The 19,997-nt window shown below is 44.1% G+C and overlaps 1 protein-coding gene across 1 annotated transcript in view; it reads left to right on the top strand.

The window, feature by feature from the left end:
* MTNR1B (melatonin receptor 1B) overlaps positions 1-12,260 on the top strand; it is a 43,150-nt gene extending 30,890 nt beyond the window's left edge. Inside the window, exon 2 of the mRNA XM_083737113.1 lies at positions 8,433-12,260. Within this exon, the coding sequence (XP_083593239.1) occupies positions 8,433-9,301 (869 nt within the window). The 3' untranslated portion in view covers positions 9,302-12,260. The remainder of the gene's footprint in view (positions 1-8,432) is intronic.
* The last annotated feature ends 7,737 nt before the right edge of the window (positions 12,261-19,997 follow it).

Below are 19,997 nucleotides of genomic sequence, written 5' to 3'. Positions count from 1 at the left end.
CAGATGACACCAAACTGGGAGGGGTGGCTAACACCCCAGAGGACAGGATCACACTTCAAAACGACCTTGACAGATTAGAGAACTGGACCAAAACAAACAAGATGAATTTTAACAGGGAGAAATGTAAAGTATTGCACTTGGGCAAAAAAAATGAGAGGCACAAATACAAGATGGGTGACACCTGGCTTGAGAGCAGTACATGTGAAAAGGATCTAGGAGTCTTGGTTGACCACAAACTTGACATGAGCCAACAGTGTGACGCGGCAGCTAAAAAAGCCAATGCAATTCTGGGCTGCATCAATAGGAGTATAGCATCTAGATCAAGGGAAGTAATAGTGCCACTGTATTCTGCTCTGGTCAGACCTCACCTGGAGTACTGTGTCCAGTTCTGGGCACCACAGTTCAAGAAGGATACTGACAAACTGGAACGTGTCATGAGGAGGGCAACCAAAATGGTCAAAGGCCTGGAAACGATGCCTTATGAGGAACGGCTAAGGGAGCTGGGCATGTTTAGCCTGGAGATGAGGAGGTTAAGGGGTGATACGATAGCCATGTTCAAATATATAAAAGGATGTCACATAGAGGAGGGAGAAAGGTTGTTTTCTGCTGCTCCAGAGAAGCGGACATGGAGCAATGGTTCCAAACTACAAGAAAAAAGATTCCACCTAAACATTAGGAAGAACTTCCTGACAGTAAGAGCTGTTCGACAGTGGAATTTGCTGCCAAGGAGTGTGGTGGAGTCTCCTTCTTTGGAGGTCTTTAAGCGGAGGCTTAGGGACGCAGGTGGCGCTGTGGGTTAAAGCCTCAGCGCCTAGGACTTGCCGATCGAAAGGTCGGCGGTTCGAATCCCTGCGGCGGGGTGCGCTCCCGCTGCTCGGTCCCAGCACCTGCCAACCTAGCAGTTCGAAAGCACCTCCGGGTGCAAGTAGATAAATAGGGACCGCTTACCAGCGGGAAGGTAAACGGCGTTTCCGTGTGCGGCTCTGGCTCGCCAGAGCAGCGATGTCACGCTGGCCACGTGACCCGGAAGTGTCTCCGGACAGCGCTGGCCCCTGGCCTCTTGAGTGAGATGGGCGCACAACCCCAGAGTCTGTCAAGACTGGCCCATACGGGCAGGGGTACCTTTACCTTTACCTTTAAGCGGAGGCTTGACGACCATATGTCAGGAGTACTCTGATGGTGTTTCCTGCTTGGCAGGGGGTTGGACTCGATGGCCCTTGTGGTCTCTTCCAACTCTATGATTCTATGATTCTATGATAATAGAAATACTGAGTATCTTCCACCATGGGAACATCATACTTTTAAGCATAGCCAATATGCATTTTCACCACCCCTCTGTATTAAAAATCAGGGGCATGCGTCCACCTTCCACCTGTAAATGGTTCTTGTTAGGATGCATAAAGCAGAGATGCGGGGCCTTTTTCAGCCTTTCCAGAGGCCACATTTCCTTCTAGTCAACTTTCCAAGGGCCACATACGGGGGGTGGGGGTGGCTAGAAGCAAAACCAGGCACCATCAGAGGTGCAGTGAGCTATGGTTGCCATGTGTCTTCTTTTTCCAGGACATGTCCTCTTTGTCAGGGGTAAAAATTCTGTCTGGGTGGACATCTTTAAAATTCGCCAAAATGTGTCTGGCTATAGTTTCTGGATGAGACATAGACATAACTGCTGGTTGAAGACTTGCTTTCCTCTTCTCTTCTCCTGCCCCCCTCCCCCAGCAATATATCACAGCTTCTATAGCCTACATATAGTAGGGGTATTTAAAACGAGAGCTGTCATAGCGTCCTCTTTTTTGCTCTTCAAAATATGGCAACACTAAACTGTGAGCAGAAGGCTCTGAATGCAGCATTCCAGTTTTGGAAGCAAGACGAGGCATTTGAAACTCTGGACTGTGTTTAGGCTGGAGGAGAGAATTCAGGCAATGGTTGTGGGGGACATTTTAACTACCTTCAAATATCTGAGGGGCTGTCCCACAGTAGATGGAGCAGACTTGGATCACACCTGCACCATGGCATTCTCATTATCAGGAGTTCAGCCTACACTCGAGTAGGACCCTGGCAGAGACACATGGCTGACTGGCATGTTCTCTCCCTCCTGGTCAATCGTTCGGGAGCTTCAAAAGCTTTCTTCAGCCCGAACATCACAACGACCAATGCCAACCGACACCGGCACACTTAGGGATTCGCAGAGTTTGTGCATTTCATGTGACAGACCTCAGCAACTCAGCATTTTGGCTAATCTACTTTATTTACATATAAACACACACGGAGCACTGCAACATGGCTCTCTCTCTCTAGCATCAGACAGCAAATAGGAAAAGAACAAAGGACAATAGTCCCACTTCACGGAGCACAGTAACACAAATATCCTGTCTCCGTCACTTCCCACTCTGTGGAGTCAAAACATATACTGTCATGTGAAAGACAGCAATCCATGACTGCAGTCATGGAGCAGGAATTCTAACACTCATATCACTTCAACAGCCATGGCTCCCCGCAAATGAATATGGAAACTGTAGCTTCTTAGAGGTACTAGGAGTTGTTAGGTAAAGGTAAAGGGACCCCTGACCGTTAGGTCCAGTCGCGGACGGCTCTGGGGTTGCGGCACTCATCTCACTTTACTGGTTGAGGGAGCCAGTGTATATCTCTTGCAGACCTGCCATTGCCAGACGTCCTTTGGAAAAGGAATTGACTCTAGGGATTGTAAATCTGTGGCAGCATGTGTGTGTGTGGGGGGGTGTCTTCTAACTGCTCTGTGCCCATAACAAACTACAGTTCCCATAATTCTTTGCGGTGAAACATGGCTGGCAAGGTGGTATAAAAGTGTGTTAAATACAAAGATGTGGAAGCAACCTTGTCTCCTGTTGTACCAGAGGGAAGAACTGGTACAGCAGATTTTGGATAAACATTAGGAGGAACTTTGTAACGGTAAGAGGTACAGTCTTCATCCTTGGATGTTGTGGCGATCACACAGGGTCCCTGGAGGTTTAGCGGTCTCTTGATCCCTGTGCCACCACTGTGCTCGCTTCCCCACTGCCACCAACCCGTTACTCTCTTTTTTTAAAAAAAATAATATTTATTAAAGTTTCAAAGGTTACAAAAAGAAAAAGAAAAAAACACCAAGTTAAACCAACACTTAACATCACATCACAATAAGAAAAAAACAGAGAATAGAAAAAAATGATTATAAAAAAACAGAAAAATAGAAACAGTTGGAAAAAAACACACAACGAACCTTCTCATAACTTATCTTTCATTTGCTTGTTTCCTTGACCTCCTCGCACCTCCCTTTTTTGTATTCTAGTTCGGTTAGCTATTTCAGCAAATCCTTTCCATCTTTCCCAATTTTTATCTCATAATTTATCTTAATATAATATAACTTTACCTTTCCTCCTTTCATCCATCAGCAATCTATTTTTACTTAATCCTTTATAATATTTCTGCTAAAGCAACATAACTTCATTCCAGCCTCCTTCTAACATTCCTTAATTTTACAATATTTCTGTAGATAAACTTTAAATTTCTTACAATCTTCTTCCACCGACTCTTCCCCCTGGTCTCGGATTCTGCCAGTCATTTCCGCCAGTTCCATGAAGTCCATCCCCTTCATCTGCCATTCTTCCCGGGTGGGTAGATCTTGTGTCTTCCAGTACTTTGTAATAAGTATTCTTGCTGCTGTTGTACAACCCGTTACTCTCTGGTAAAACACTGAGTCCAGTCAGTTGTTAAAAGTGAACAAACGAACAAAAACCAAAACCAAGTTTATTTTACAAACATTAATAAGTTCATGGTTTCTCAGATAATATTCCTGCCAGTATCTTAACTTTAGTTTCTTTACTGGCCTATACCTTCCTAATACTTTCTGACTGATTATCTCAACTGTTTGACTGACTCCTCTTAACAAATCCTCTCACTCTCTCACACCAAACGAGCCCAACCCACAGACTTCTCTTCTCTGTCTATTCTAACTTCTCAATAACTCTAACTCCCTAAAAAAAAACACCTCTGTGCTTAAACCTTATACACAGTTAACTCTGCCCCTTGGGTTCCCACTTGTTAGTCATTTTACAATTAGTTAACCCTTTCCCTATGGACTCAGTATGATGTCACACACAGAGGAGGGCAAATGCCACATATGTTTATGAAGTATGGTGTGATTATCTACCAGGGATTGCACTCTGTGTTTAGCAGTGGGTTGGAGTTGATGACCTCTGAGGTGTTCTCCAACTCTATAAAAATTTCAGATGGATGGATGGATAAGTGCATTAAAAAAATAAAAAGCAAGTTATTATTTATTTACTGAACAACAATTCTATACCTCTTGATTATAGTAAGATCTCCAAATGGTGTACAAGAAATATTAGAATCATCAGTAAAAACAACAGTTAAAACAATTTAAAACATTAATTAAAATTACTAGTAAAAGGGATGAAAACATGCTGATGTCTGTGTGTCTGGGTAGACTTGCCTAAACAAAAATGTTTAAGCTGGCACCCAAAAGAGTACTGGTATGTAACAAGGGCATCTGCCTGGTGTAAATAGGCAGGGAGTTCCAAAGTTTATGTGCCAACCACACCAAATGACCAATTTCCAACACGACTGCAGGCTGAGTATTATGAGGCACTTCTAATACAGCCAGGTCCACAGATCAAAGGGGTTAAGTGGGTATATGGGGCAGGAACATTCTACCATATGTGGTGGATATGTAGGAAAATACAGGTATTCTGGGAGAGTATACATGCAGAACTGCAAAAAATGCTAAAGATCTCTTTCAATAAAAAACCAGAGGCCTACCTCCTGGAAATAACAGATTTGGATATTCCACAAAAGAGGAAGGGTATCTTTTTATATGCAACGACAGCAGCAAGAGTTTTGATCGCAGCAAAATGGAAGAGTAATAAAATCCCCTCTATACAAGATTGGATCCAAAAGCTGACAGAATATGCCAAATTAGATGATTTATCAGAAAGAATAAAGAATAAATCAAAACAGGAATTTTTTTCTAAATGGGAGGTTTTCAAAGAATATCTGAAAAATAAATATAGTAGTTTAAATTGTGTTGCAGCATTTGAGGAACTTCAGTTGCAAGGTAGATATAAGAAATTAGATTTATGGAAAATAAGTTTAATTATGAAAAAAAATGTGTATTGGCAATAAGTAATATGAATTTGAAATATGGAATAGACGGGAGGTTGGGTCTTTAGTGTTAAGACCAATAGATGTTTTATTGTTTGCTAGGAAAATTATGTGTCTATGGTTATTTTTGTAATTTGTGTGTAATTTGGTATTTGGGGTTTTTTGGGGGGTGTTTTTTTCTTGTTGTATAAATAAAAAACTTTATTTTTAAAAAAGTGGGTATATGGGGCAAAGCGGTGTATATTACTTTTATTTTCATAAAAGCAGGCAAGCAAACAGAGATCCAGTTAAAGCTCCACATACCCATTACTGCCCGGTTATCAAAAACCTACTATTAACTGGGCACCACAGTTCAAGAAGGACACTGACAAAGTGGAACGTGTCCAGAGGAGGGCAACCAAAATGGTCAAAGGCCTGGAAACGATGCCTTATGAGGAACGGCTAAGGGAGCTGGGCATGTTTAGCCTGGAGAAGAGGAGGTTAAGGGGTGATATGATAGCCATGTTCAAATATATAAAAGGATGTCACATAGAGGAGGGAGAAAGGTTGTTTTCTGCTGCTCCAGAGAAGCGGACACAGAGCAATGGTTCCAAATTACAAGAAAGAAGATTCCACCTAAACATTAGGAAGAACGTCCTGACAGTAAGAGCTGTTCGACAGTGGAATTTGCTGCCAAGGAGTGTGGTGGACTCTCCTTCTTTGGAGGTCTTTAAGCAGAGGCTTGACAACCATATGTCAGGAGTGCTCTGATGGTGTTTCCTGCTTGGCAGGGGGTTGGACTCGATGGCCCTTGTGGTCTCTTCCAACTCTATGATTCTATGATTCTAAGAGCTTTCCTATTATAAATGCAGTTAGAAAGCCACTGCAGATTTAACTTGGCCTTCATCCCACAAACTCTAGAGAAGAAATGTTGCGAGAAATGCGCTCCCTTCCCCCCCCCCATATCAATTTTAATATCTTGCTGTTGGGAGGCGGGGTGAAAGGAATTGCTTTTTATAGAGAGAGAGCAAAGTGATGAAAGGAACATCATTTAAAGATCGACAAAGAGCTTCCATTGCTTTGCCAGGAGGGGAGGAATGCGTTTCAAGGATCCCAGAGACTTCTAAGCATTTGAAAGCTTTTGTTTCTTTTCATTGGGTTCTTGTTGCTTTGAGTTTTCTACATTGTTGTCAGCATTTCGGTAAGGTATAGAGGAGGTGCTTTCTTCCCAAATTGCTCTCTGGTGGCAGAACATCAGTGGTTGAAAGCAAGCAGCGCATCATCACTCAAAGGAAAATACATTCCTGCAGGTCAGTTCAATTTGTGCCGTTTATCAGAAGAGGCAAGTGATTCATTGTCACTATTCCAGAATATCTTTATTTGATACCTTTAAATCCGGTCTCGCTTTTCTCCATGGAACTCAAGCCAGTGGTCTACCCACCCAGGCAGCAACCAGACCAGACCTGCTTAGCTTCAGTAAACAGACTGCATCATGAACCATCAGTCCATAACAGGGGCTGTTGGTTATCATTCCTTTTATTTAACTTGCAAAAGGAGTAACAAGAGTAGTTTCGTCCTCATAAGCAAACCCTGCAAAGGAGATCGGTGTTGCACCCATTTAAAGGACAGGAAACTTAAGAGACAAATGGCTTGGTTAAGGCCATAGGAACATAAAAAACACAAGAACAGCCTATTGGATCAGGCCAGTGGGCTGTCCAGTCCAGCACCATGTTCTCACCGTGGCCGACCACATGCCTGTGGGAAGCTTGCAAGCAGCAGCTGAGCACAAGAGAACTTCTCCTTCCTGAGGTTTCCTGAAACCCAGAAGCAATTACAGGCTTGACTACTGTAATTCGCTCTACGCGGGGCTGCCCTTAAAGCTGTCCCAGAAACTCCAGCGGGTACAGAATGCTGCAGCGAGGCTACTCACGGGGTCTCTGCCATGGGAGCATATTCACCCAGCTGCACTGGCTCCCGGTGGAGTACAGGGTCAGATTTAAGGTGCTGGTTTTGACCTTTAAAGCCCTTCATGGCCTAGGACCCTTGTACCTACGGGACCGCCTCTCCCGGTATGCCCCACGGAGGACCTTAAATAGCAACACCCTAGTGGTCCCGGACCCTAAGGAAGTCAGATTAGCCTCAACTAGAGCCAGGGCCTTTTCAACACTGGCTCCGGCCTGGTGGAACACTCTGTCTCATGAGACCAGGGCCCTGCAGGATCTGATTTCTTTCCGCAGAGTTTGTAAGACAGAGTTGTTCCACCTGGCCTTTGGCTTGGAATCAACTTGAACCCCCCCCCCCCCTTTCCTTTTTCCTTTCTCTTTCTGTGATGGAACTCCTATTTAGGGACTTCCCTGGCTTTTTTCTGGCTTCCGTAGGACCAGTCTGGATAGTTGGCCTTGGTGAAGATTTGACGTTTTCATCCCCAAAAAAGTTTTTCATTTCAGTTTCTACTGAAATGAGGCTGCATTTTAATGTTGTATTTTAATCTTGGTTTTAATTTGTATTTTAAAAAATTGTTTTTATACCTTAGCCCGGCCTTGGCTGGGGAGGGCAGGGTATAAATAAAAATTATTATTATTATTATTATTATTATTCCCATTGTGGGATGGAGGGCTTTATTTGCAATTCTGAGAAATGAATGAGCATGGTCATCCCATCTGCCAGCATCCTGATCAGTTAGCAGAGTCTAAGAAGATTATGAACTGACGGGCATACTGTTGTGAAGTTTATACCAGGGGTACCCAAGATGGTGCCCTGCAGATGTTGGACCAACTCCCATCAGCCAGCATAGCCAACGGTGATGGATGATGCATCCAACAACATCTGAAGTTGGATATCACTTTGGGTATTCTTGCTTTTTAACATATCATGGGCCAACAGGTGTCCTCCTCCTGAGTTTAAATCACAAATCATGAGAGCAAAGGTGAGGGGACTTCAGCCATTCTGAAGGGCTGGAAGGGAGACTTACTGGCAGATCAATGACAGATATCTTCCTGACTATTACTGAGAGGCAGCCACCAACTCCCCACCCCCAACTTCACCCTCTGAAGACCACTATGTGAAGACATAGTGTTGTGTTTGGGTGATTGTCCCTAAGACTCTTCAGGTGGGCATAGGTTGGTAGAACACAATATTCAGTTTTGGGGAAGTGTCCGTATTTTAGAGTTGGATTTGCAGTCTTAACAGGCATGCATTTCTGGTATTCTGTTGCTTTTTATTACTTGTCACTTGAAGGTGTTTGTTAGTTTCCTGTGAGTTGGGATGTCCAATTAATTATTATTGTGTGTGTGTTTTCTCTTTCTCTCTCCTTCTCCTAGGTAATGCATTTGTGGTGAGCCTGGCCCTGGCAGACTTAGTGGTGGCCTTGTACCCTTTCCCATTAGTGCTCTCGGCCATCTTCCACAATGGCTGGTCCTTGGGGGATATGCACTGTAAAGCAAGCGGCTTTGTGATGGGACTGAGCGTCATTGGCTCCATCTTCAACATCACCGCCATCGCAATCAACAGGTACTGCTACATATGCCACAGTTTTGCGTACGACAAAGTGTACAGTTGGTGGAACACCATGATGTACGTCTGCTTGATTTGGGTGCTGACGGTTATCGCGACGGTGCCCAATTTTTTCGTCGGCTCTCTCAAGTACGACTCGCGCATCTATTCGTGCACCTTCACCCAGACGGCCAGCTCCTATTATACCATTGCCGTGGTCGTCATCCACTTCATCTTGCCCATCACCATCGTGAGCTTCTGCTACCTTCGAATCTGGATCCTGGTGATCCAAGTGCGGAGGAGGGTAAAGTCAGAAGTCAAGCTGAGGCTGAAGCCGAGTGACTTCAGGAACTTTGTCACCATGTTTGTTGTGTTTGTGATCTTTGCCTTCTGCTGGGCGCCGCTGAACTTCATTGGGCTGGCTGTGGCCATCAACCCTTCCGAAATAGCGCCCAGGGTCCCTGAGTGGTTGTTTGTGGTGAGTTACTTCATGGCCTACTTCAACAGTTGCCTTAATGCAATAATCTATGGACTTCTGAACCAAAACTTCCGGAAGGAATACAAACGGATCTTAACGTCATTGTGGGTGCCGAGGCTGCTTTTTCAGGACACATCTAAAGCAGGGACTGAAGTCCAGAAGAGCAAGCCGTCTCCTGCTTTAAATAACAATGACCAGTTCAAAACTGAGACCCTGTAGATAAGGGGACAGTGGATGCGACAGGGCGCCATTTTGTGAATTCCAACAATGCTTTTCTTAAAGTTGTACATCTTGTTCCTGCTGACCCTGTCCTGTGTTCTCCCCCACCGAATGAGCGTGCTGTGGCGACTGGAACCTCATCTTCTTGACAACGCACCTTCTGTTTACATGTTTCTATATTTGATAGCTAGGTATCAATATGAAGTTGGCTTTGGCATACAGAAGAAGGAGGTAAACAAACCAACAGGCTGAAGCCAGCTGTGGACTTGGATGTAGAAACAGCAGGTCTACCAGGGTCCTTCAACGTTTGTACAAAATATGGTTCTCAGGAAGCAGAATGCTTGCACTGTCTTGTCAGGATGTGTTGTGGATGGTGACTTCTAACAATTTCCCCTTCTCTTAGGGAAAAGAAAATTACTGACTGCATCTTCAGCTGAATGCCAGCCCTGTCTTACGTATAATATAGAAGAGATATTGTCCCCAAACTTTAGGGGACAGACAAAGAAAGATAAATCCATTCATTTGAATGCAGATTAATGAAATCTGGACCTTCTGAAACTATGTGCAGACCAAAACTACAGCTATCATTTGAACTGACACATCTCCAAATTGTGCCGTTTTCCCAGCAGAATACGCATACAAAGAAAAGCATGTATGAGAGGAACATACATGTTAGTAAAAAAAAAATAATGTTCAAAAATATTATTGCAAAAATGTGTGCATTAGTACAAAAACAGGCACTTAAATGAGTACAAATTTTCCATGTGGATTTATAATACAGTTCACAACGTGATGCAGAAATGGGGCAAACCAGACTTGGGACTGGGTGTGTGTGTGTGTGAAAAACTGATGCTTGCATATTTGTCTGTTCCCACTCTGAGCTGACCTATATGCACATGGTGAACAATCGTCCAGTTTTGGCATCGCAGCAGCTTGTCCCACTGCTGTCATGAGATGGCATCTTGTTCTACTTCGGCATGATGGCTGCATGAGCTGCAGGCTGATACAACAATCCTCTTGCCCAACCTTCGTCGCCTGCCACCAGAAGGCTGTAAATGGAATGGTGGGTCTGCTGCTCTGTGCCCCATTCTGCCCTCCGCAATTTGCAGCTGGGGCTTGACTTGCCCCCTTAGACTGCAAACTTGTTTAAGGCACACCTCAACCCCCAAAGAATCCTGGGAGTTGTAGTTTAACCCTCGCAGAGCTAGCATTCCCAGCACTTGTGACAAACTACAGGATCCAGAATTCTTTGGGCTTCAGAAGTATTTGACATGGACTGAATCACGCTCATTGTTCGTTCATGGTGAATGTTCCCTTTTATGAGCAATACTTTGTTTTTCAACTGTAGAAAAACTGTATGTTCTTTACCTTTTCCCTGCCACTTTACTGCCTAACATTGATTCAGTTCCTTCTCGCAATCTCCCATCGTAAAGACACTGTAAATGCAAGGGGCAATTAATTCTGATACAGCAAAGAAGAAAAAGCTATTTTAGTAAATTTTGACAGAGGTTATATGTTTTTAGTGTGACTTTGAAACTCAGGAAGGATATACCGAAACTGTGCGGAGACCTCTGTATACTTGCATATTTAAGAAATTATCAGTTCCGTTTCGAAGATTTACAGAATTAATACCAGCATTTGAATATATATATATTTATATATGTCAGGGAAAGAAAAGAAAGCTGAAGTTTAATGTTCATAATGCAAAAGGGGGGGAAGCAGGGGGAGATGATGATAGTTTAGAGATCTACTGCTTTCAGAACAGAGAGGTGTGTTCTCTCAAGAATTTTATTCTCTTTTAAATAATGGGTTTCCGTGAAGGGATTGTATTTATTGCCAACAGAAGATACACATGTGATGTGCATTTTGTTCAGCATGTGCAACTGGCAATAACTCTAGAGCCTACGAAAGTCCTTATAGTCCCAAAAGACATGGCATGGTTTCTGCCCATGGCGCAGAAGCCACACAGGAGCATGGGAGGACATTTATGTGCCATGGGCAGACAAATGTATTCCGCCCAGCAGCCAGGAGTAGGAATGGGAGAGGGATTTGATTTTGGGTTGCTTTTCGCCGTGGACCAACCTAGTCTGAGCTCGCTAGCAGACCAGAACACTGCTGCCAGCCATATTAAGCACATCTCCAGATTTTGCAATCTAGTTTCAGTCTGGGAAAAGTGTGCATGAAAACACACATTGAATCTTAAGGATAAATGCATCGAAAGTGGCATATTTTATGTGAGATGTGGGTACAAAATGCAGGCAGCCTAAATGTGGACTTCGTGTCCGTTCTGACAAGAAGAAGTCCATGCAAAATGGGACAAAGCAAAGCTATGACGTGAGTGCCAGTGAGAATGGAACAAGATGGAAGTGGCAGTTTAGCTCATCCCTAACTAGGAGATGGGTAGATTCTGTCGAACTCCTGTGGGGCACCTCCCCTCATGCTATATGAGGCATAGGGAATGTGTGTGTCAAGCTCAGTGGATTCTCTCCTCCCCTGGTAGCATCGAGGATCAAAGAAGAAACAAGAGAGTTCATATTTGTGGCTTTTATTCAGCAATGGTGGAACAAGGCAAGCGGCCCAGTCTTAACACCATGGTGACGTTGCTCACTCTGACCCCCTTCCTTCCCCAGCAACAGCCTGTGGCTGTACGGGAGGCTTAAGGAGTCAAATGTCATCGAGCCCTTTGCTCTTCTGAGTGAGCGACAAGTACGGGGTGAGGGTGGGGCTTCTGTGCTCTCCAAGGAAGTTTCTGCTGGCAGTTCTCCAACTCCCCCTCCTTCCCCTAAGATCTCATAACTTGGCAGCTCTGTGTTTTGTTGTAATACAATCCTGAAGGAGCGTCTCCACCCCCATCGTTCACCCTGGATGTTGAGGTCCAGCTCTGAGGGCCTTCTGGCTGTTCCCTCACTGCGAGAAGCCAGGTTATAGGGAACCAGGCAGAGGGCCTTCTCGGCAGTGGCACCCGCCCTGTGGAATGCCTTCCCATCAGATGTCAGGGAAGTAAAAAAACTACCTGACTTTTAGAAGACATCTGAAGGCAGCCCTGCTTAGGGAAGCTTTTAATGTTTGAAGTTTCATTCTTATTGGTGATCTGTTGGGAACCACCCAGATGGGTGGGTAGTAATAATAATAATAATAATAATAATAATAATAATAATAATAAATTACTGTTCTCCCTCTTCTTACTGGGGAAAGGGCAGCCGGTTCCCCCCTCCTCCTCCAAGGGAAGCAGAGGGGAAGGAGGGGCCGGTTCAGTCCAGTCCCTAACACTGTGGTTTCGCTCTGTAAATTTTGATCCGGTCTATGCTCAACCAGAAGCTTTTGATGAGCTGTGATGATCTAGCTATATTGAAATCCTACTGTTGTGTCACAGTCTAGTATGACCAAGAGACAAAACCCAAAGTGGCACTATGTAGATGAAGAGCAGGGCTTGATTCTCAGCGGCTGGCGCAACACAGAGAGCAGGCTGGTCTCCTCCTCCCCACCTACTCAATAGTCCTGTTGTCATTCGCACCACACCAGTCATAATGACAGTTTTCTAGTCAAACATAACAAACAAGATGTCATGGATGCTTTTGTTCAGATTCTATGAATGTGGCTTCGCTACCTCTCTCCCCTCCCATTGGTTGAGGACATGTCTGAATTCAAACAGGGTTAACTTTTGTCTGTGTGCTTCTATTTATTTACTTTCAATTGGTGCATGAGGTGAAGAGTTTTAAAGAGACTTTTCTCTGTGCAGAAATAAAAGATATTGTAAATATGTTGTGAATCTTGTATATTGCATTTTTCTGCAGGACTTTCTCTTGGAGCTGGGGGGAAATCCTGTTTCCGAATCTGTTGGGAATTGTTGTTTTCACTGGCTGGTACTATGAATGCTATCATACTAAATACAGAGGTTGCCTCGAGGTTTATCAAGCGTGCGAGGAATTGATGTCAAATTGTATAATGCGGCATTGGCTTTTTCTCCCCAGCTCCTTTGCTGTGCTATTAGCTACATCTGGGGCAATGGAGGACGGGGGGTGGATAAATCCTGGCATTATGACCCGAAGTCTATTTTATTGTGAATATTTTGTAACTGCAATGGGCTTGAAATAACCTCCAGTGCTATTTTTAATTACATTGTAAAGGAAATCACTAATATGATGTAAGAGCGAAATGGTTTTCTTCTTGCTTAGTAGCAAGTTGACCTGAGCTTGTAAAACACAACGAGGGCATGGAATATTTATGTCTCCGTTATTTGCTTGCCGGCAAATGATCCTGCAGTTTCTTCACCCGGCAAAAGTCCTGGACCCAAATTTCAGGAGTTACGATGAGGTTTCAGCAGTTGTACAAAACCACTTCTAAGTGCGCATCCACCAAGCTCCTGCACTTACTGAGTCGTGATGACGTGACTGAAATCTCACTGATGCCTGGAATGCTTCCACAAGGAGTTCATTTCAGGGCACAGAACATTTTAAATGATATCATTAGTAGATATGTTCGTGCTGTGCCAAATATTTCTTTGCATTCTCCCCCACCCTAACATTTGCTGTCAATTCACAAGCAAAGAAATTGCATTCAAAAATTATCCAACAGGAGAGAACATTTGGGTAACATTATCATAAACGGGGCAGGGTTTTCATCGCACTTTACCTTACTTTCAAGATGGCCAGTTTTTTGTTGCTTTTTTAAAAAAATGAGTATCAGTTCTTTTCATTTTATGAATCATCTTTATGGAAGTCTGCATTTACACTTCCTATAAACCTTGTGATGTCCTGTAAGTCTGGTAAGCCAGGGAATCAGTCTTCACTCTCCTGACAGCTGTCCATTGTTGTTATAGGAGTCATAGGATGCTACCTTCCACAGAGTCAGACCACACTACCCTCAGCCACCACGCTATGATAAGGTTAACTCAGCCCCATAACCACTGAAATTATGAACTCTCCTGCAAAGGAGGAAGAAAAACAGAACCTTCATTCATGGGGAACGAAAGTAGCTGGGAGGCACCTCACCATAATAAACAGAGGTACACTGGAAGTTCTGGCTAATAAATACATTGTTTTAGCTAACAGAGCTGGGAAACTTTGCAGAAAGTTTCAGAAGGTCCTAGGTTTGATTCTTGCCATCCCCCGTTAAAAGAAGGCTCAGGAAGGCTGTGACAGGAAAGAACCTTAGGAAGACAGGAAGCTGCCCATATTGAGTCATGCCATTGGTCCATCCAGCTCCATATTGTCTACAGCAAGGCCTACACTGGTCTACACTGACTGGCAGTAGACCTCAGATCAGTAACACTCCTCCTTTAAACTCTGGAGAACTGCTGTCAGACAACGCTGGTCTAGAAGGATCAGTGATCTGAATCAGTATAAAACACCTTCATGTCTTCTCATTGTGGTGGAGTAGCTGAAGCTTGGAACTCAAGGTGGCATACATAAGGCTTTAAGAAAGTCTTATTCAGGCAGAGAGGAGACCCAGATCTGCTTAGCGTCAGCAAGGTTGCTCTATCACATTCCCTCAGACCGTATCACAGATTTGTTTTCTCCAACCCCTAGCTTAGCCTTCTTTCTATGCTTCATGTTCTAGCAGCCCACTATGAGAACAAAATATTGGACTACGTAGGGCCTTTAGTCTGATCCAGCAGCAACAAGAATTATTCTGGAACGCATTAATACTTTCTGTAAAGAATGCATTTTATTTGACCCATTGTGGGTGATGAGTCGTTCACCATCTGATATGTTGTCAAAGCATGCTTTCCAAGAAGGAGGAAGAAGAAGAGTGGGGAAGGAGAAGAAGAAAAGCAAGAGTTCCCTTTGTCCCACACTAGGGGTAGCCAACATGACGTCCCCTGAATGCTGCTGGACCATAACTCCTGTCATCCTTGACCATTAGGCATGCTGGCTAGAGCTGAGAAGAGTTGAAGTTCAACAGCATCTGGAGGGCAGCATTGTATTGGCTATCCTGCCCTACAACCTTCTTCAGCAATGAGCAACCTCTCCTCACTTTTGCATACATATGTGCTGAATTGTACGATTTGGACCAACCTTCTACAACCTGAGCTTTCTAGATATTTTGGACTACTACAGCTCCACCAGTCCAAGCCAACATGATGAATGGTAATGGGAGGTGGGAGTTGTGGTCCAACATATCTGAAGAACACCAGGGTAGGGAAGGCTGGACTGGCCAAACACCTTCATTAGATCACCCCATATATATTATTCTGCCACATTATCATCTGTACAATAATACGAAGGAGAATTTGCCATGTTGCTGTACACCCTAAGCCTTAACGTTCCACTTTTGGGGAGTGGTTGCCAGATCTTTCTGTGTCAATGTCTGTGTTGGGAAACCCCAGCATGTTCCATAGCATCTTAGGACATCTTCCAGGATGTCCTATCACTTTGTGGAAGTGTTGTGGTCTCAGCATGAACACCCCCGCTTTGAGGTGGATATTCAAACCTTTAAAATGCGATTTCCACCAGAGACAGACCAGAATTAGCCATGTAAAAGCTTTTCTTCATGGTGAGAGAATGGAAGAAGAAACAAACGTTGAGCTAATTTGTTGGTGAATACAGTGGTACCTCGGGTTAAGAACTTAATTCGTTCCGGAGGTCCGTTCTTAACCTGAAACTGTTCCTAACCTGAGGTACCACTTTAGCTAATGGGGACTCCTGCTGCCACCGCACAATTTCTGTCCTCATCCTGGAGCAAAGTTCTTAACCCGAGGTACTATTTCTGGGTTAGCAGAGTCTGTAACCTGAAGCGTCTGTAACCTGAAGCGTCTGTAACCCGAGGTACCACTGTACAGTGTTTCTCATGGTATGTTTTTACAAAGAAACTTAAAAAAATACGAGTTCTCATCTGGCAGGCCTGTTCCTAACCCAATAATTCCATCTACCATCTACTCTAGTCTAGAGATGGGAAGGCCTAGAAAAAAATATGGAAAAAAATATCAGGTTTCCCCTGCATTTCATACACACTGCATTTCATGCAATTTGTAAAACTACTCCACACTGAACTTTTTTTCAATTTTTCCATTTTTTTTCTGGGGAAAAACAAGGGGGGGGCGGTTCTCATGGCTTCAAAATTTCCATAAATTTTACATCTGTACCCTAGTCCCAGACTCACTAACTGTTTTAACTGAGGCATTAAAACTGTTCCCTCCACAATATTTCCCTCCTTCTCTCTTACTTGGACATTCTGTAGTTCAAACAAGGCCTCACCGCCGTCCCATAGGAACTGTAAATGAATCTTACCATGTATACCTAATGTCCACAAATCTGCACATTTTGTGGAAGATGGATAGTATATTAGCAAACTGTTGTTCATTGAAGGTTGTCCATTGCTGCTTTTCGTATGTCTCTCTTCTTCTCATTGGGGAACCCCTTGCAAGGTATTCCAAGGGTGTCCCAGAACACAATTTTGCAAAATATTGCTTTGGGGAAAACTTAAGTTCTCTGATGCTTAACCATCCTGATGCACTCAGGTATTCAGACCTACTTGTTGCTGGAGTGCTAAATCTATACTTGGGTTGTACTACTTTAAACTGTAGTGGGGGACTCATAGCACTGGACACAAACAAATCCCTGGGCATAGGAAACTATATTTCAGGTAGAAGAGTAGCTTAGGAACCTTTATCCCTGTTTTCTACGCACTGAGATTTCTTTTTAGGTGAAGGAGAATTGGATCATACAAGCCCCTACCAGCAAGTCAGTAAAGGACCCCTGGACAACTGTCCAGTCAAAGCTGACTATGGGGTTGCGGCACTCATCTCACTTTCAGGCTGAGGGAGCTGGTGTTTATCCACAGACAGCTTTCCAGGTCATGTGGCCAGCATGACTAAACCGCTTCCGGCACAACAGGACACCACGATGAGTGCCAGAGAGCATGGAAACACCGTTTACCTTCCTGCCACAGCGGTACCTAGTTATCTACTTGCGCTGGTGTGCTTTCGAACTGCTAGGTTGGCAGGAGCAGGGACTGAGCAACGGGAGTTCACCCCGTCATGGGGATTCAAACCACCAACCTTCTGATTGGCAAGCCCAAGAGGCTCAGTGGTTTAGACCACAGCCTTCAATGCAGGTTTAGTGCAGATGTAGTAAGAACTAGATTTCAGTGCTGCATGCACCACATCTGAAATTAAGGGCCATTCTGCTTGCCTTGGAACCACAGTTAACTGGGAAGCGTGTGCAGGTGGAGAACAGAAGCCCATGTCTTCTTAAACATTGTCCATGCAGGGTCAATCTCAAGCCACACTGCAGCGTTTTAAGACTGTGCGTCAAATACATTTACCTATTTGAAATGGTAATTGAAATCATCTGCCGTTCCCTCCCTCCCCCTCTCTCTCTATCTACCCCTTTGCTCCCGAGAGCATGGAATGTCAACTGCAGTGCCAGACTGAAAGTGGACTTTTCACACTTTGGGAATGTTTTGTACAGTTAGCAACTATAAACTCTAGAGGCGTGCATGTTCAGCTCCCAGCACTTCAAAGCTGGATTCTTCAGTGCCACTGGAGGCAGCTGCCAGGCAGCGAGCCTTTGAACAGAAAAAGTGCCCCGACGGCACAGCTAATAGCCCTCACTGCTGTATACCATCGACAGACCTGGCACTCTCGTTGCAACGCAATGCGCCTACTCTGTCCTTCTTTCTACCACAATGTCTTCTGTACTAGTAAATACCATTTGTAAGTGATTCCAAGGTGTGTGTGTGTGTGCGCGTGTGTGTGTGTGTTTGTTTGTGATATATATGCCTGATTCTGCAACATGCATGCATCCTCATGTACGCAGGGGGCTCTGACAGACTGGCTTTCTTCTTCATTTAAATAGAGAGAGCAGGTTGACATGCTCGTTCCTATCTGTGGACAGTTGATGATGAGGATTAGTGCTTTTTTCTGGGGGTACTCAAGGGTACACAATACCAGCACCTTTCCCAACCAAATGTTTAAATTGTGGCATGGTGAGTAGTGGTACCTTTCCCCCTAAAAATAAAAAGCACAGTACCATCGTACCTCGGCTCCTGAATGCCTTGGGAGTTGTACATCTCGGCTCCTGAACGATCAAAAACCAAAAGAGACTGTTCTGGTTTTTGAATGTTCTTTTGGAGGCCGAATGTCCGACGGGGCTTCCATGGCTTTCGATTGGCTGCAGGAACTTCCTGCAGCCAATCAGAAGCCGCGCCTTGGTTTTCGAATGTTTCAGAAGTCGGACCGACTTCTGAGGTACGACTGCATTATTATTATTATTATTATTATTATTATTATTATTATTATTATTATTTTCTCCCCATCCTTTTTCCCTGCTGGGACTTAAGGCAACTTACAGATAAAAACAAGAACCGCTAAAAAATATGACAATCAATCATTAAAATACAATTAAACAATGGCAGAATTAAAGCTATATACATATATAAAATCTGTTTTAAATAATTCCAGTACAAACATCACGGTACCAGCCCTTTCATTAAAAGCAGTTGATTCCCAAAGCCTGTTGGACCAGGAAAGTCTCCCCCAGCCACTGGAAGTAGGACAGGAAGGAGGGAGCCAGTCCAGCTTCTCTGGGGAGGGCGTTTCAAAACCTGGGAGCCACCACCAAGAAGGCCCCCCTGCTTTGAAATGAATGCAGAAGAGAAGGGCCCGTATCCAACAGTGCATGCAAAGCGGCTGGGGCTGTAGGGTATCCACTGGGTTATCCACCATGCTGTCCTCTAGATGTGCTTGAAGTATATCTCTCATAATCCTTGAGCATTGGCTTGATCGTTGGTTGGGGCTAGTGGTAGTATAAGCCGGTCAAATCAGCTGCAACTGGGCCAGTCTGCTGTTGGGTGAGGAAGGAGAGCTGAAATGTTAACCTGGTTAAAGAAGAAATGGAAATTCAAACTTGCAAGGTCAGGCAATAAAGAGTTACTTGCTTCTTCTGAGTCCCTAGCTCAGCAGTAGAGTATTTGCCTTCAGTGCTGAAGGTCCCAGGTTCAGTCCCTGGTGTCTCCAGGTAAGGCTGGGAAATGTCTGCAATCCCAGAGGGCTTCTGCCAGTCAGTGTAAACAGTGCTGACCGTGGCTGGATCTCCATTGATCTCATAGAACATTATATTTGAAAACATTAAAGATGTTTGGTGCAGTTTCCCATTGCTGGTGGCTCACTGCTCTGCAGCACCCCCTGCTGTCCCATTTTAATAACACGTTTTTATAATGTTATAAACGATGGGTGCAGATCCGCCCCGAGATGGAATTTACACAAGGCGACATCCTCGCCTCTACTGCATAGACAATCAAAGACAAATTGATTAGTTAAAGATATTGTTCACTTTCGGATGTGAGTGAATTATCGTGTCACTTGGTGATTATGTTTGCTTTCTTCTGTTTGCTAAATAAATAAATAAATTTGTGCACCACCCTATACCCGCAGGTCTCAGGGCAGTTACAACCTAAAATCACAAAATTGTTTTATTATTGTTTGAGTCTCTTCGGAGAAAAAGGGTGGGGTACTTATTTTTAAAATAGTAAATGCCATATTTTTTTGCTCTATAAGACTCACTTTTTCCCTCCTAAAAAGTAAGGGGAAATGTATGTTCGTCTTATGGAGCGAATGCAGGCTGCGCAGCTATCCCAGAAGCCAGAACAGCAAGAGGGATCGCTGCTTTCACTGTGCAGCGATCCCTCTTGCTGTTCTGGCTTCTAAGATTCAGAATATTTTTTTTCTTGTTTTCGTCCTCCAAAAACTAGGTGC

The sequence above is a fragment of the Podarcis gaigeae genome, assembly GCF_964106915.1.
Source record: "Podarcis gaigeae genome assembly, chromosome: 4".
Taxonomy (NCBI): Eukaryota; Metazoa; Chordata; class Lepidosauria; order Squamata; family Lacertidae; genus Podarcis; species Podarcis gaigeae.
Note: the sequence above shows the minus strand (reverse complement) of the source record. Positions and strands in the feature narration are given on the sequence as shown.